The sequence below is a fragment of the Barbatula barbatula genome (genome assembly GCF_947034865.1).
Source record: "Barbatula barbatula genome assembly, chromosome: 24".
Classification (NCBI taxonomy): Eukaryota; Metazoa; Chordata; class Actinopteri; order Cypriniformes; family Nemacheilidae; genus Barbatula; species Barbatula barbatula.
Window position 1 is genome coordinate 18,674,525 of NC_136787.1, and position 17,593 is coordinate 18,692,117.

Consider the following 17,593-nt stretch of genomic DNA (forward strand, 5'->3'; position numbering starts at 1 on the left):
ATCGCAAGAGAGCCACCTGCTTTATTTCTGAAGGTCTGATGTGGTAAGTGGATGACTAAGAGCATAGAGAAGCCTCCTATATGGGTTCCACCACATTGACATCTGGAGATCAGATTGACAGTGTGTTTTAATTCATGTACACAACACTACTTCAATGTATGTAAACATGTAAAGGTCATTTGGGGTTGTCACAAAACATCAACCTGTTTTGAATGATTTTTTTTGTTTAATTAATTTGTATGTTATGTTAACATTGTGTTAGCAGTGCAAAGGTTCTGGGTTCAAATCCCCCCCAAATGTATACTACAGTATGCATACTATAAGTTGCTTTGCATAAAAGCATCTGCTACATTCATAAATGTAAATCTGCCGTGTAGCCAAGACTTTAGGGTATGTCGCCATATAAAAAACATGCCCTAAGAAATCAATGCCGGAAAAAGTATGAAAACTAACTAAGGCTTCCTTGTTCGTATCTTAAAGGTACAGTGTGACATTTAGTGGTGAGGTTGCGAATTGCAACAAACAGCTGACTCCATCCCTCCATTTCGTACGGTGGCTGATACAGAACTAAGATGTCATGTTTTGCTTCTTTGCCGAAGGAGATAACATATTTACGAAACACGTTCTGTAGAGCAGTTTGTCCGTTTAGGGCTTCTGTAGAAACAACATGGAGAATTCCACGTAAGAGGATCAAATAAGGCCTCTGTAGACATAGTTGGGTATATTATATTTAACTTCTATTAAATTCAACTTTAATGAAGTTGTCTTTTTAGTTTTTTACCTATCCTGCACAGCATTCTGTTTTGGCCAAAGAGGCGAAAGCTGATTCTTACGATTTATCCTAATCAATAACATGAATAACATGTTGTGCATTTTGTCTTGACTGCATTACATTATAAGCACTTAAGAGATTTACAGCTGTCATGTGAAGGGTCACACATTGGTTAAATTACAAACGATGAACTCCAGTCTCCCCATCACTGTAACTGGCAGCCGAATCAATCGGTGATGCCAGATTTAGCATTTGAAGCCATTCTGCGGCCACTTACACAGTGATTTACACCAGCACTGAGAGGTTCTGTGCGTGAATTTGTTTGTTTAAAAAATCTATTCTGACATTCATACAGTAGTATTAGTCCATTCAATGATTATCCAAATGATAGAAAGCAATATGATCCCGTTTTGATTTGAACCAGAAGTACATTTTAACACAAGTAATCTTTTGATAGTTCTTCGCATTTTGTTGTACGTGTACTCGAAAGCTTGTACACCAGTAGTCTTGTATATAATACAAGTAGGTCATCTGTGTCAAAAAGTGTTAGTCTTCTGTCAGGTATCAATTTCCTCTAGTTGTGTATCCGTCTCATTTATCAGGGTGTGGTTGAATGAACTTTGAATCAGACATCACAAAAATAGTTTAACAGTTATGCCACAAATAATGTAAATGAACACTGAGATCAGGATCAAATCTTGCATTTGAAAAAATGGTAAGGATTTGATGGTCAATTTTAACATGGTAAGTGGACAAATACAGTCTTACTGGGTCATTATTTTCATTTAGTTTCACATTTATTACGTTTCACCCACTCATGCAGACTGTTTGTGGAAAATGTGAAGCGCTAATGTGAAGCGCAAGACAATGAGGTCATAGCACGGTATCCTCGGTTTCAAGTAATGCTTCACCCATTAATGAACTTTTTTCATTGCTTTTTCAATTATGCTTGAAGCTTAACAGTGACCTCACATAAAGCATATGTTCTTTTTTCAAAAGTAAAGTTTTAAACGACATGTAACAATGCCAAAGAAGAAGCTTCTTTTGTCTAAATGGTTTCATAAAATTTCTTCAGATTATAAAAAGGAAAGAAAGATTCTTTAAAGGACCTTTGACTGAATGGGTTCTTTGTGGAACCAAAAATGGTTCACTGTGAGGAACCTTTTAAGCCCCTTTATTTAAAAGAGTATGGAATAAATGCATTTTCATTTTCCACTTTTAATTTAATTCCTAAAAGACATGTGAGTTTGGTTTAAGACAACTAGAGATTTTTGTGTATATTTTCAGTTCTTTTGTTTATTTTATCAATTCGTTCAGATATCAACAATATATTTTTTTACTCTAGTTTGCATGTCGACTAATTTAGTCCTCACTGGTCGTAAAGCATCTGAGCTCGGACAGTGTTTCCTCACAGCGGTCAGACAGGAACAAGCAGCTTTCAGTAAACACTGCAAAGTTAGGAGTTTATTGGGCATCCCCTGGAATGACCCCGCAAGCTCTGCTTCAGCCGTGTATGTGCGCCAACAAAAACATTTTTTTTGCATTAGGTCGTAAAATGTATGTTTTTCCATTCAATTGGAAAGTTGTGAAGTCATTTAACCTGGGCCTGTAAATTTTATGTGGTGATGTATGTTTTGCGGTGCTGATCACAATTGGCTTTTATTAAAAAAATGATCAAATGTTATTATCAAAATTAGAAATGCGTTCTGAACTAAATTTTGGTTTGGTTTGTGTTTCGATAGTTATAAAAACGATTCCCACATTTTCTCTGGACATTTTTTCTGTTCATCCATAATAATGTAGCCATTCATTACGTTGAAAATGACAGGCGTGGGTTAGCACCCTGACATTTTTCAAAATGACACCCATGATCTTCATGGTTTATGGTCTTCATGCTTGTTTTCACCATTTGTTACCTACACTGTCCTCTTCGTTTGTCCTGATCTTCTTTCCATGCACACTGTCAAGTTTACAAGAACAGGCAGGTGTGTTCAGTGTGTATTGATTTATGCTGCCTTTATATAAATCAGTCGGGGTTGTCTTCATTTCACATGAAAGTTAACAGACGCCGCTTTGATCTCAGCAGAAGTGCAAAAGTCCATGTTGACATTAAACCGTGACGTAAACACGGACAAAAAGGATTCGGATTGCCATTTATAATTAATCAGAATCAGGGATTAATGAAAAAGTCCATTTGATTTTGATAAACTTGTTTAACGCAATCACGCACAATGTGTAGAACAGATGCTCGTATATCGCTGGCCAGAGAAAAGCTGTGTTGGTGGTATTGCTTGATACACATCAAAGACTTTATCGCCTGTAAATGATTAGCGCTTGGAGACTTATAGCTTTTTGGTTGATCTTTTCAATGAAATGTGTGTTTTAGTGTATTTTCGAAGGCACTGCAGCCGACTATCAGGATAATCTATACTTAGATCCTTTATGAAGGAAGCTGGTTTTGGATGCTGCAGCAAAATTCTTTCTGGTGCAAGACATTTGAATTCCTAGGTTTGTGGTGTCTGTTTTTGTGGAGTGATTTTATTTGAAGGAATTAAGGTCTAGGCCTGCAGACTTTTAAAGTTAGGAAACTGTAAGGACATTTAGGAAGTGTTCGCACACATTTACGCCACAATGGATGCAGAGGAAAACGAAGTGCGGTTTTGCCAGGCAGAGCATCGCCGCACCCAGTTTGCCACAATGAGCCACTTGGAAAAAGCTGCAAGACTTTGCACCAACGAATCTGACGTAGATCGAAGAATAGTGAGAAACAACATTTCCAGTGCTTCATGCACCTTTATGTTTTCTCTCATTTAAACATTGTGACATGCAAAGCCGAACTTATACCAGCATGTCTCTCCGAACGGCCACACAGCTCGAAATCCCATAACGCGGTGAAGCGTTTGCCACTTCTCTCAGGGTCTTCCATTAAATGGGAAACATATCTAAGTATTTTCAGTCTGGAAGAGTCTGTCATTACTTGCAGAGTTCACAAGGGCTGCAGATTTCCTGAAAATTACATGCTGCGTGGTTGAGCATCCTTGCGTATTCACAGCCCTCTGTGGTGCACCGACAAATGAAACTAGGAGCTAGAAGAACAAAGGGCGGGCAAATACCTAGGTCTGCGGTCGTGCTGTGAATTCAGCTAGACGAGACACGATTCAGCCAAAACTGCCCTGTTTTGGTACTTTCTGACCATGGCCAAAGAGTGGCTTCGTGCTGTCTGGAGTTTGAGCTGACCGGTGCTCGCCATGACCTCGATTAGGTCATCCTGAGAGCAGTCCTCAGTGCCAGGGGCGGATTTGGACCTAAAATTGGCCTTGGCATTCTTGACCGAGAGTGGCCCTTTATCCCTTCCGCCGACGGGGTTGGGGTGCTGTCATAACGATTCGTGTTTCTAATCAGTCCTTCTATCCGCATTTGCGTTTCGTCCAGGTATGCCACATGGCCAGTCCGCCCCTGCAGTGGCATAACAACACCAGCCCTCGCGGCAAAAAGACCAGATCAGCCCACCGGGAATCTTCTAGGTCCTCCCGATTAGACAATCCGGGCTTGAATGAGGTAATGTTTCATTTAATTTCTGCTGTATGGGAAATGATCTTGGCTTATTTGTGATGCAGTTGGTTACCTCATCGTTTACATATTTTTGAAACACTGTTTGTTCTTGAAGTCCGTGAACGGTTTCCTTGTGATGTCAAAAGGATCCTGTAAATCGTTCAAGATTGTAAAAACATTCACAGTGCGAGGAGTTGTGAATTAAAAGTCTGGTCGGGGAGCCTCGGACAGCCGGGACGGGTTCTTGACGGGGTCTGGTGCTGAGGTTTGGGAGAGAATGTACTGTGATCGCATCTGGCGGCCGGGCCGCTTGCCGAGGAGCCGTCCCCATTTACGTATTTTTAACCTTGCCCTGTTCCATAGCCGATGACACTGGTCATATGATGGCACTGGTCATATCCTGAGGCTGGAGTGCGGCATGAGTTCAGCCCTCTGCTGTCCTAAAATCCTTTAGAACATTGCACACATTCGCTGCAGGGAGAAACAATTGAGATTTTAAAGAGAACACCCTAAAAAGATCAACTCTCTGTAAACACAGTGCTCAGCCCCTTCATTGCATTTTCTACTTTGGCAACACAACAAACAACCGGTACTTGACAGAGCAAATCCTCTTTCATACTCATAGATGAAATGGATTCTCTATGTGGGTGTTTTCTTCATGGTGGGTCTGCAGTGTGGGCCCCTCTGTGATCACCACAAATGAATCATCCAGTTAGAAACAGGACACAAATCAAGCTCCGCCCACAGGTGACCGTTTCAAGTCAGTGAGCTGCTTTTCCTTAAGATTCTATGGGGTATTAAACAGCTATCCATACAGAAATATTATATATGACCTACATACAATTATACCTCAGCTCTGAATAAGGCTTGGCAAAAGAAATTCAAGGCCCAGGAGAATGGCTACAAAATATTATATAAGATTAACAAATATCAAAAACAGATCAAATTGTAGTTATTGTATCAGCTTTTTGTTTTTCTATGCATTTTTTTAAATGTTAAGAAATATTGTCTGAGAAGCTTGTTGTATTTTTGCCAAATAATGTTGTCCAATAAATACCTAATGCACCCCCAAAACATCACTTTTGGCAATTGTATTTCTGATTCAACTATTTTTGTAGATATCATCTATAAAATAATATTTTGTACCCTTGTTTACTCTAGCGTGAGAGGTCAGTAAGTAAGGGATAATGTACACGTAGAAATAAGTGTGAACAGCGTGATCAGGCTTGTAGGGGCTTATTCTGCGATAACAGCCGGCTGCTTGTACATTATCCTGCTTATTACACGGCTACTTGCCACATGAGAAAGCAACGGGACATTATATTATGGACAATATTTTTTGCTGATTTTTACAGAATGCACTTCCGCAAGGAAAAGCCATTAACTTTCGGGTTTTTATGTAAGACACGATTTTCATATGTCACGAACAGGCAATCTAGTTGAATCGCAAGTTAACATAATGTCATATATGTTTTTAAAAGACATATTTATATTTACTTTGTCAAAAAATCTGTCAAAATGATTTTTGAGCGGTTGTTATCTGGGAATAATGAACCTGCAAATGTCGCGACTGCCAATCAGAATCAAGCATTCCAATCAGCATTCAATACAGTTTTGAGATATTGAGCTTTAAGGGTTTTACCTTCCATCTGACTTCGTAAATTCAACCTTTTTGCTTGCCAAAAAAACCGTCCCAAAATGTACACAACAAAGAAAAAAAACATCATATCATGTGAATAAATGTAAATTGCTCAGTTTTGGTAAAATGTCAGATAGAACCTAATGATTATGATTTCCCCAAATATGTATATTTTTCTGTGGTATTCAATACATAAAAAACACTCAGTTTTGTAGTATGTTGAAATATATTATGCAAACATATTTTCTGGTTTCTGGTCTATACGCAGTCTGGTGGCTCTGCATGTGGATACGCTGTCAGACCGCTGGGCACCTCTGAATCACTGAAGCTTGGAGAGCAGGCACCAGACCTTCATAAGCAATCAAAAGTGTTTATTGTTAAAGAAGTGAGGAAATGCTCTGCGGATTTCTGGAGCAAACAACTATACCACAGCTCCGGCAGGGTATAAACACTGGCGGCCCCCTGGCCCTCCGCACAGGAAACAACTCAACATCTACTGCTGGGGGTGTGTCGAATGGCTAACAGCACACATCGATGCGATATGAGCCAAACGATGATACACATGTCAAATCCACGAACTCCTAAATCCCATCATAACTGTCCAGACAGACATTTAACAAATATGCACAGATATAGATATGCTATAAGCCCCAAAACCCGAAGTAAGAGTCTGCAATAGATCGTAAAATTCTGAGCTTCATAGGTTGAACCAATCACAGATGATTTATGAGTGTTTCTTTAATAGAACCACGTTTCAGATCCCCGGCCCTCTCATCTTTTCTCAGAGACCCAATGTGGCGCCGACTGCCACGAGCCCCACATGTGTTTCTCTGACCACAGAGGGATTTCTCTGCACTGTACCCCCACAACCATACATCTGAAGGGGTCCAGGTGCCAACAAAAGGACTACCAGATTTCCACCACGCCTCTACCGCCCAAAACACACACACACACGTGGTTTCTTTAGCATGACTGATCTGTGTCACCCATAAAAGTAAACACACACACTTTCTACATCTACATGAGTTGCTGTAGGCCGGTCTGAGCCCCAAATCCTTTTCAACAGCTCAGTATTAGTTTGAGAAAAGATTTGGAAATTATGCAACTGCGGCCACAGCAAGAGAAACAATGGGTGGATTTATGGGCTTTAATTAAATAAGGGATTGTGTAAGCTTGCTCAATGACACTTTTGGGTCTAGTGCGTGCGAGTGCGTCAAGGACACGTGCAGGTTATATTTTAGAACGAAATAAAAAAGAAGACCATTAAAAAAGTCGGATTAAAAAGGGGAAACTGTGTCATGTTTCAAGCCTCATCTTCTTAAATATAAAGATTGCTAAAGAGATAGTTCACCTTCAAAATGAAAATTCGGTCATTATTTACACGCCATCTTGTCATTTTAAACCTGCATGACTTCAATTTCAGCAGAACACAAAATAAGACATTTTGGAAAATGTTGGTAACCGAAAACCGTAGGTCCAAATTCACCTGCATTCATTTTGTGTCAACAGGGGCCGACAGATTTTTTAAAAGTAATTTAACATTATTTGTTTATCATGGTGTTTTGCTCTCTTATTTTAACTGTAAACGTAACTGTACGAAACCTGTGATGTCCAAAGTCACAAGCATTTTATTTACTTTTCATGCAAAACCCATTGACAATAATAAAAGGTGACTAAAAATAATAATTTATGGGGAAAAATTGATCATGAAATACAGAGATGGACAGCAGCGATATATTGCATTACAATGATGAAAAACAAATCTAACAGAATTCACTTTTTCAGTCTGACTGGGACATGTTTTCGATTTCTGTCCCTCATGATTCAAACTGATTATTAAACAAACTTGTTTAAATACAGAACAATTTGTGTGATGGTTATGTTTAGGGTTAGTGGATAAAGTTTGTACGGTATATGGTCACTATGTCCATGGAAAGTCTCCAATATAAAAAACGTGTGTGGTATACAGAAGACGCATACAGTCCCGCAAACAGGAGGACCTTGTGCTACAAAACAGACACTTTCCCTTCCGCATTAACATAACCAAACAACCGCAAGTCTGAAATGATTTTCCCATTGGCATTTCGCACGTTGTCTAATGCTTTGATACCAAAGAAACCCCAACTGTATGTGAATGATAGATGAGGTGCTGCGGCATCATTCCGAGGTTTGCTAAAACGCTCCCCGGCGGTTTAAAAACAGAAACAGTGGTAGATGTTTTCTGCAGCCAGCTCACAACACAGGCCTTCTTTAATGGAGCCCAGATGGCCATTAGGTCTAATAACTCTGCGGTCGTCCCCACTGGGACTCACAGGAAAAGGAGTGGGGAGCTCTCGGGGCAGAGCGTCTCTGGGCCGGACGCTGGCGGGTCTGTGGGTAGGGGAAGTGGGCGGGTTGGAAGAGCCACATGTGCATGTGGGCGGGCGAGGGACGGTCAAGAGAGCCGTCCGTGTGTGGGAGACAAGCATGCATTCATATCTTACACATAACACTGACGGACTGGCACAGCAAAGGGGCACATGTGGGCGCTTTTAAAAACACTATTTCGCAGTTCCCTAGTTTAGTTAAAGCGGCTAAAAAAATATTGAAGTGGTCAGCATTTAATTTAAGGATATTATGACAGGATATTTGCTTTCTTAAATCATTTTATGTGAGTAAAATAGGTATTCAAGCTCTTAAATGTAGTGCAAGATACATTCCCTGCACCTCTGGGAAGTTTTTGTATAAGGAACGGATATAGCTAGCAAACCTCCAAACCCAAACCTCAAAACACCACATGACCATCTTATCTTGTCCAAACAAAGTAAGTGTCACTTGCAACTTTCCCAAATGTCAAGCACCTGAAATAACAACAGCACCGGCCAGACCTGTGGTGATGTGGGGAGGGGAAGTCATTCAGAGCTCGGATATATTGTGGACTATGAGGGCACAACCGCAGCCGCTTCCTCGGCCAAAGTCAGTGAAGCAAGACACAATAGGAAGAACTTGACATACACAAACCTACATAAGGGGTCACTTAGATCCCTTAGAAAAAGGTTCTGTGATGGTTCCCTGGTAGTACACCGTGTTATGAAATAATTATAATTATATTGTACGATATTTTATAGAATTACATATTACGTGATCAATCCAATTACGTGGAAGCCAGAATTATCAGAACAAACTATTTATACACCCCTGCTAAAAAAACTAATTTTCATTAGAAATATCATAAAGAACCAGTTTACCATAAAAACATTACAAAATTCCTACAAGTAATGTGTTTTGGGCCTAATTCCACTAAGATTTAATTGTGATACTTGTTTCCATCCACCAGAAAGAGCCCCCCAACACTATGCCAGTACACCATTAAACAAATCCCATTCAAATCCAATGAATATTTCAGATTTTTCTTAATTGACGAACTTTTCAGAATTGTTACAATGTCACAACGTCATAAATGTTGGCAAAGCTATTACACAAGAAAAGAACACTTTATATAACCTGTTATTTGGACACATGTTCGGTCCAAAACAACAAAGCACGTGTGTGCGCTGCGCCTGGAGGTGGTTTCTCCATTCACTCCAGTCCGACCAATCCATCAACTTGGCAGCACATCCTGGCAAAGGCATTTCATGCTCTGCTACAGTTGCCTGCTGGGATGAGCTGCTGACCTTCACTGGCTTTGCTGAAACTCTTTTCGAAAGGTGTCGATTAAGCACATCTGTTAAGACTGCTGGAATGGGAATGAGAGGGGAACAACATTTGTGTTGTGTAGACTATAACGCCCCCTGTTGGCCGTTTTGGACGGGCTGGGGTAATACTGACCCCTGTTGGCGAGTTAAGGCAACGCTTCCCCTTGAAAACGACATTTACTTCGCAAACTTATGCTACTTGTCAGGTTTCATACATCTATTTTCATCTGTTATAATTTATCAGACAAATAAGGCTTTCTACAAATATTTATGACAACATAATATTCCAGTGTTTCCTGTGTACATTAATCGATGTTTTGTAATTATACTGCTTATGAAGTTCCCTTAGGGTTTAGATTTCTTATTTCCTTTCTTAGTTTTGAGTTAAGTTCACTTTTATTAGTCAGTGGTAGATCTATTCATTTGTATATATTTAGATACATAAAGTTACATTAATATTGTAAATTCTTGAGCAGTTTAACATCAAATTTCTTATATTTTCTAGTCTGCAATCATTAATTTTCATTGACATCTATATATGCAGAAAAAATGACATAATACACTATTTTCATTTTGCATTTCCAGTGTTTGACTTTATTTGATCTTAAAATGACTTAACATGCATGCATTCAGGAGGTTGAATCGAGCTGTCAAAACTGGCTTTCACCGGGCATTTAACAAAACAGCATTCAATTCAGATGCATTCAGGTGCATTCTAAACCTGCAGTAACAGTAAATGCATTTAAAAGCTACATCTTCATGATTTTAAAAAGAAAAGCCATAAAACATTCACAAATCACCAGGACAAATATAACATGTTATAAAAAGTATTGCCACATTCCTAAATCGGTATCAAATGCAGAAGCAAAGACATTAACATGTTCACAGACCAGCAGTGACAAATAAAGCCTCTGCACAAATACATAAATGCATGAAGTACAGTCACCTTCAGAATAAAGAATTAAATGTTTTTGGCAACTTGTCAAAGAATAGAAAGATCATTTCAGTAAATTTTGTAAATATTGCTCTTGAGGCAACAGTAGACAGCAGATAAACAGAGAACATCAACAAACTCAGGGCACATGACAGTCGACATGTTTGAAGGTAGGTGTTTTTTTTAAAGCTTCTCTGTGAAGAGGTCACCGTCCCGTGGAAGACAGACAGCAGTGAGTGTTCGGGGCTATCTGACGCTCTGAGACATGTGCAGTGGGGTCAACATCTCCTCAAAGATGGCACCCTTTACATTTGAGCCCCGCAGGTTCGCCTCTTGAAGGTCACATCCAGACAAGTCACAGTTCTGCACAATAACAAATCAAAGATTTTTTTGAGTGCTGTTCGGCTGTATGAAGTGTGGTGCATGGTTAGCCAGGGTGTTGCTATTTGATTTCCAAGGTTGCTATGTGATATACAGGGCATCCTGGGTCATTTATAATTTAACTATATTTCGTAACATTAATATAAATACAAAATGTTTTTGAAAATGAAAGATCAAGTCACCTCTAAGTCAGTCCCTGCCAGTGTGGCTCCCCGTAAATTACAGTTCTTGAGTTTGGCATTTTTCAGCGTGGCCACACGGAGGTTAATGCCGGTCATCTGACTGCCCTCCATATCGACACCCTTTAGATTTGCACCTGTGAGGGCATCAGAAGGACACGCATTACATCCTAAAAATATAATATTCCAAAAAAACTGCAATTTAGTTTCACAAACGTCAACTGCTTTACCCTCCAGATTCGCTTTGAGCCCTGCAGGATCTTCAAAATTACACCCTTTAAGTGACGCCCCTTCTGCATTGGTGCAAAGCATTTTCACGCCCTGTAAATTGGCACCCTGTGAATGCACACGCAAAACAAATATTACATCAGAGTCTCCCCGAGACAGAATAATCGTCATGATGTCACAAAGAGAGAATACACAAGCTTACATCTAGATTAGCATTGGAGAGGTCTGCCCTCTCTAGGTTGGTACCACAGAGGTTGGCATGTGTGAGGTTACAGTGGCTGAGATGTGCCATCTTAAAGTTAATGTAACGGAGGTCAAGCCTTGAGAGATCCGCCCCGCTGAAATTTAGACCCTGTGGGGACAAAACAGATCTAGGAAACAAAACAAGATACAGAAAAAGAAACACTGTGAAGGTTTTTTTTCAGTTACATTATACCTGACAGCGGAGCTCTGATTTAGTTGGTGTGGCAAGCAAAAAACGTACAAATTCTTTTCTGGAGATGGGCGAGTGGTCATCAGGAGGCTGGGCATTCTGAGGCAGGAGAAAAAATTTATCATTTTTTATCTCCGATTTTTATGATACTCATATAAAAGACTAAAAGAGATACCTTAATAACCCCTTCAAGCTGCTCCGCAAGCCGCTCGATTCCAAAGAAACGGGCTTCTTCAAGCACACCTGAAGAAATTCAATTAGAGCTGTTACTCATTTAACATGCAAAGAGGTTGCTAGGTCATCCACATACAGTTCTCATTATTTCTAAGGGTCATTGAGAGAGTGCAAAATGGTTGTGTAAAATAAGTTCAGGGTGAAAATAAAATGCAACCAAATATGTGTAGAATATGTTTCCTTAAGCATTTAAAAGTAACCTACACTCATCTACATTCTTACCCAGTAGATTGATGCCGTCATTAATGATGAGTTGTCCATGTCTCAGGTAGTTCAGTATGGGTTCAAAGTAATCTGGACTGCGGTCAATGAGATATGCACCCTGCTCGTCTTGTTTGTTTCCCCAAACATCTGCCGCACACAAAGGAAGAGATCAATCAAAATTGAAGTGAAGTGAAGAGACAAATAAATTAGAAGACACATTTTAAACGTCTGACGATAAACATTTGTCATGTTTGGTACTCGCCTTTGTCTCTGAACATGTGGGCCAACATGCTCTCTGCCTCTTTGACCAAAGTACTTCTGAAAAGATACAGGTTGTGTTAAATGCATCACTCTGAATGCTGTAAATGAGGCTTTGTTTTGTCTGTGGTGGTTTAGATCATAGATTGCAGTTAGCGAAATTGGGGAAGATTGTTCCGTGTCTTGTGAGATTACCGCGTGGTAGTGAATCGCCTGCCCCCAACATTTAGGGTTATCCAGTCTGTGTGTGTCCACGAGTGAAACTCATGTGGACCATCTGAATTATTTGGTGGATCTGTAGAACATAATGCAATTCAAATAGGATCAGATAAGAAAAACACAAACCAAATCAAGTCATTTTAAACTCACCAACAAAAAAGTCTCCTTCGCATACATAGAGGACATCATCGTCCCTATCACAAAGAAAGATTTTGGTCATTTCCACAATGAATGCTTCTGATAGCCCACATGACATACTTTAATATCTACTGTAGTAAACTATAGTACAGTGTAGCATACTGTCCAGATTGCTATTGTAAATACTAAAGTAGTTTTATATCCAATAACGTACTCAAAACAATATGTATTTTATACAAAATAGTCAACTAATGCACAACGTTTTTTACCTGATGAGGGCAATATCATCAAGTAGACCACCTTTCCCATTGTATAAATTGGCAGCTTTTATTCCAAATTTTGTGCTTGCAACTGACAGCAGATCAGCCAGAGTGCCATAAACCGCCACGACCTGTTATACAAAGCATCAGATGAGCCACAATCAGTCATTTATTCAACAAACATGCCTTTAAAATGCCAACAAAAAGACACTGAATAACAAAGCACATACCTTGCCATTGTGTGACGTTCCGTTAACAAACAACGTGACTCTCTTCATATCGAAGATTAAAATGTGATTGCTCAATGTTTATTTATATTGTTTTTAACTTCACTCGTGCGAAGCATTCCCGACAGTTACACAGGACTGTTTACTTCCGTTATGATGTCAGCCAATCAGCGGTTTCGAAAATAAAACGCGTTGGGGTAGTTCAACAGTACAAGAAAGATGGCTGCGTTGAAATTCGCCTACTTACACACTTCGTCATTTAATAAAATACGTTTGCAAAGTAGTAATATAGACACACATGACGACGTATTTAGCGGGATGGGCCTTCGACGCCGCCATATTGGGAAGGTCAAGACTCTATGCATAAAAAGCAGCGTAACGTTTATTTCATACCAGCTGATTCAATACATCAATTATCATTATTCCTTATGACAAAAATATATGGATATCATTTTATGACAGAAAAATTGTACAAAAAGAATACAAAGAGATGTTTTAAGGAGCTCGTGCAGGGTAGAAGTTTATACAACAGACCTTCCAATATTGAAATAATACCAAGCACAAGGTTCTGTAGAACTGCTCTTTAATGTGCCTCTGAGATCGTGCAAGGTGTGAGAAAATCTCATCTTTGACAACAATTCATAAACAGTGTAAAGTTCTGATAAGCAGTTTGCAAACATGTTGCTTCCAAATGTTTCCAAACAAATTAAACAGAGTTCTAAAGCCCTGTTTGGCTAAATAAAACCTTAAAATAAAAACATAAAATACAAAAACTGTACATGTTTAAGCATACGCATTTTTCATTCAAAATAAAACAAATCAAGGTCCAACACTTAAATTAAAACAAATACTCTGCATTGCTCATTTCGGTCCTGTAAAGTCCACGTTTGTGCTGCTTCAGAAGTAATCGACAGCTTTTCTCCTCTTGGGGAGCAGTAACAGATTGTCCGTAATGGATGCTGGATCCTGGGTGACGGGCGTTCTGGCTTTACCAGGTGTGGGTGTGCTGGTGGGTGTGGCCAGGTCTCCGAGCGGAGTCTTGGAGCCGATGCTTCTGTGTGAAGGAGATGGCGTGTAGCTGGCCCTGAGGGCTTTATCTGTGTATTTACTGGATGATTTGTTCACGAGACGCTGAAGGGCAGGAGACAACGCTGCCGGGCTAAGTCCCTTTGGAGTGAGACTGTAAAAAAATCATAACACAGAACATTCACATTCCTGTTTCTATTTATGCACTGGTGACAATTTACATAATTTAGTGTTCAGTTCCCTTTTGCATGTCAGTGCTTTCTTTCGTACCTTGCCAAATTCTCGGTGACTTTCCGCAGGGCTTCCTGCTTCTTCATTCTGTTTTTTGCTGCGGCTTCATTGGCCATTTTCAGACCCAAGCGTTCTCTTCTCCCTGGCTCTGGAATCTAGACTTATCAAATAAACGAATACGTGAACATTTAAATTAGTCAGCTTATACACAAGTACGTGAATATAAAATGTTGGCTAAGTAGACATGAACTGGACCTTAAAAGATGGACCGTGACCTCTCTCCACAAGAGGTGTATCAGAGCCATCCAGACGAAAGGGGGTGCTCTCGATCTCACCCCACGTCATCAAAGGTGACTCGGCAACGCCTTGAGAAAATCATTGTCATTGGGAAAAGCATGACACAACAGCAAACATTTTTAAAAATACGTTACATTCCTAAAGTATATCTATTAATTTTAAGCTTTTACATTTCACAGGCAAATATACAAATGCGTCACAAACAAGTTTGTTTGGTTAGCAAAAAAGTTAACATATATATAAAAATAATCCTAGTTCTTCAAACTCACCAGGAGCCGGGGAGGGTTCTCTCTCAAATCCATATCCGTTTACTTTTGGAGATTCATGAGGAAGGAGGTCTTTGCCATCTGGACCAACCTTGCCTTGCTTAAACTAGAAACAATGCAAAAAGGGGAAATTAATATGCAAACTGATTTATAATAGTGTTCAGATGCAGAATTTGGACATACCTGCGCATTGAGAGCGGCAGCTTGCTGGATCTGAGACTTGTTTAGGGCTTTACAGAAAGGGTCAACATTAAACCGTGTGTTCTTGTACAGGACTTCACGTGGCTTCTTGAAGAGCGTGTCATCTCTTTCACCTTTAAGAGAACAGAGTGTACAATGTTGCTCCGATGTTTAACTCATTCATGTCTGATAGCTTATTGGCCATGTCCTATTTACCAAGCCTCAGTATACTTGTAAAATTATAAGAATGTTCCATGACACTTTACCTTCAGGGTAATACATGAGTGCATTTTTGGCCTTATACTGCCACGTTTCCAGCCCTGCTTTTGTGCATTCAAGCGCCTGCTTCTCTGTGGATGGCAGAGTAAGGTTCTGCTCATGCCTCTATGAATAACACAACAAAAAAGTTAGTTATACTATATGGAATATGCTGAAGCAATATGTGGTATTGCATTTGTGTTTAACCTCTTTGTATTCATTCTCTGCCTCATAAAGCCATGAGTGTCTCAGCTTGTCCTTGTCTTCCGCAAGCTCCATAATCTGCTCAAAGGACGCATTATCCTCACTCGTGTTTTTGGCAAGAAAACGGTCCAGGGAAGGAAGCTCCTTCTCCCCTGCATTATCACCATCTTGTCCTAAAAAGTTATTGGAAAAAAGTCTCATACCTTTAAGCTCACTGCGGGATGCATGTAATGTGACAGTACATGGGATAGTAAGTGACTTACCATCTTCATCGCCTCTTGCTGCTCTGTGTTTGTTCTGTGAACATGACGGAGATGCACTTCGACCATCCGGGGTCTCAAATGTGGATGGCGTGACATCTGTGAGGGAACAAATAGGTTTTAATAATGACCCTTTTAAATGTGTGCCCAAATCAGTTATACATGGAACACTGATTACACAAAAACGATCCACTACGGAATACACAAGAGGATTGAAAACAAATACAAAACAGCAAGACATCTTCCTTACGTGGCACATAGGTGCGCGGAGTGTATTTAGCCATCGCAGACCCATATTTGATGGCTATCTGCCTCATCCTCTCCAGATCTCCACTCTCCTCTGCTTCCAGATAATCCTTCTGTGCTTGGAGTTTAGAGACATCTGGATAAAAGTCCCTCTGAATGATCTTCTCCAAACTCTTTGGAAGAAATAGAGTATCAGCAATCAGCGTTGAGTTGATCACAAATAAATACAACAATAAAACAAATAAATGTTGTTTTTTAGAAGAAACATCAGAACACTTAGTCAGCCCCTCAAAAAAATTCTAGAAGTCTTTGGTTGTTGTGTAAACTGTGAAGTGTGTTGATGAGGGTTTGTGAAGGGCATATCTTTTGTATTTATTACACACATTGACATTAAAACTGTACAATACAATACATTATAAAAGGAATGCCGTTTTCATATGGTTCACGCAATATTGTCATACCTCTATATATTGGTCTTCGTCGAGAATCTTCCTCTGTATCTTCTTCGTCTCTTCCACGGGCGCCCTGACAGCGACTGTACTCACATCATTCCTCAGACTCAAAGCTTTGTTATTAGACTCCGTCATATTTCTACTTAAACACCTACAACTCTTCTTTCAAACGATTTTAGAACAATTACGTAAGATCGTGTTGACGCTAGCCGCTGCGGTGCGTGCTCTTTCTCCAAATAAATCCCATTCAAATGTATTGAAGTGATTTTTGTTCGCCTACTTCTACGATGGTTCGTTATCTTATAGCAAAACGGTGTATGCGAATACTCAGTTACGAACAATTAACGAAAAATACACGTTTTAACACACAACAACAACAACAGCAGCTAATTTAGTGCGTCGTTGCGTCGCACGTAGGGGTTGCGTCGCACGTAGGGGTTGCGTTTTCTTCGCTGCGTCATTCTCGCTGAACAATTACAGCGACTCATTATTGCCCCCTATTGACCCGCAGCCATAGCTGCACTTGGGCAATTCCGTGAAAATGTCAACCTTACCATTAATAAATAATGTTTTTACTAAGTATTAACAGATATTAACATTTGGTGGTTCAAATAGCCACGTGATATCTCTCCTCAAAATTGTAAAGCATTTGTTCCATAACGCATGTTTATTTCCCTTTAAAAAAAAGAAACATTATTCATAGAGTGACATTTTTTATGTTTAGACTCTATCAACAAGGGTTTAGTAAAATATAAACAGATGGTTCAATATATTCGTAACTAATTCATTCTCTGTGCATTCTTATGTCACGTCCATAAATTGCCCACATAGTGTTGTATCT

The 17,593-nt window shown here is 39.7% G+C and overlaps 2 protein-coding genes across 3 annotated transcripts; both read right to left on the reverse strand.

Moving 5' to 3' along the window:
• Nucleotides 1-10,212: 10,212 nt before the first annotated feature.
• Nucleotides 10,213-13,697, reverse strand: kctd9b (potassium channel tetramerization domain containing 9b). 2 transcript variants are annotated; one of them, XM_079448628.1, is made up of 12 exons: nucleotides 13,336-13,697; nucleotides 13,115-13,236; nucleotides 12,858-12,901; nucleotides 12,684-12,783; nucleotides 12,493-12,548; nucleotides 12,249-12,377; nucleotides 11,968-12,035; nucleotides 11,796-11,891; nucleotides 11,562-11,711; nucleotides 11,362-11,467; nucleotides 11,135-11,268; nucleotides 10,213-10,934 (listed from the first exon to the last, which is right to left on the reverse strand). In XM_079448628.1, exons 1-12 carry the CDS (start codon nucleotides 13,381-13,383, stop codon nucleotides 10,818-10,820), a joined length of 1,170 nt encoding a protein of 389 aa, XP_079304754.1. In that variant the 5' UTR covers nucleotides 13,384-13,697; the 3' UTR covers nucleotides 10,213-10,817. The 2 variants fall into 2 exon arrangements, with proteins under 2 accessions (XP_079304754.1, XP_079304755.1); XM_079448629.1 differs by having other exon boundaries at nucleotides 12,684-12,765; nucleotides 13,336-13,504.
• Nucleotides 13,543-17,291, reverse strand: ess2 (ess-2 splicing factor homolog). Its single transcript, XM_079448627.1, has 10 exons — nucleotides 16,762-17,291; nucleotides 16,305-16,473; nucleotides 16,058-16,153; nucleotides 15,798-15,967; nucleotides 15,599-15,716; nucleotides 15,336-15,466; nucleotides 15,156-15,258; nucleotides 14,845-14,954; nucleotides 14,629-14,744; nucleotides 13,543-14,512 (listed from the first exon to the last, which is right to left on the reverse strand). The coding sequence occupies exons 1-10, from the start codon at nucleotides 16,885-16,887 to the stop codon at nucleotides 14,230-14,232; spliced, it is 1,422 nt and encodes a 473-aa protein (XP_079304753.1). The 5' UTR covers nucleotides 16,888-17,291; the 3' UTR covers nucleotides 13,543-14,229.
• Between the last annotated feature and the right edge of the window lie 302 nt (nucleotides 17,292-17,593).

What these genes read in the sequence shown, in the direction of transcription:
- kctd9b (XM_079448628.1), bottom strand. Translation starts at nt 13,383, where the DNA reads ATGAAGAGAGTCACGTTGTTTGTTAACGGAACGTCACACAATGGCAAG. An exon ending in CCACATGTTCAGAGACAAAG is followed by an intron (nt 12,378 to 12,492) that starts GCGAGTACCAAA and finishes TGTGTGCGGCAG; the next exon opens with ATGTTTGGGGAAACAAACAA. An exon ending in AATCAGAGCTCCGCTGTCAG is followed by an intron (nt 11,712 to 11,795) that starts GTATAATGTAAC and finishes TTGTCCCCACAG; the next exon opens with GGTCTAAATTTCAGCGGGGC.
- ess2 (XM_079448627.1), bottom strand. Translation starts at nt 16,887, where the DNA reads ATGACGGAGTCTAATAACAAAGCTTTGAGTCTGAGGAATGATGTGAGT. An exon ending in ACGAAGACCAATATATAGAG is followed by an intron (nt 16,474 to 16,761) that starts GTATGACAATAT and finishes TTTCTTCCAAAG; the next exon opens with AGTTTGGAGAAGATCATTCA. An exon ending in AGAACCCTCCCCGGCTCCTG is followed by an intron (nt 14,955 to 15,155) that starts GTGAGTTTGAAG and finishes GATTTTCTCAAG; the next exon opens with GCGTTGCCGAGTCACCTTTG.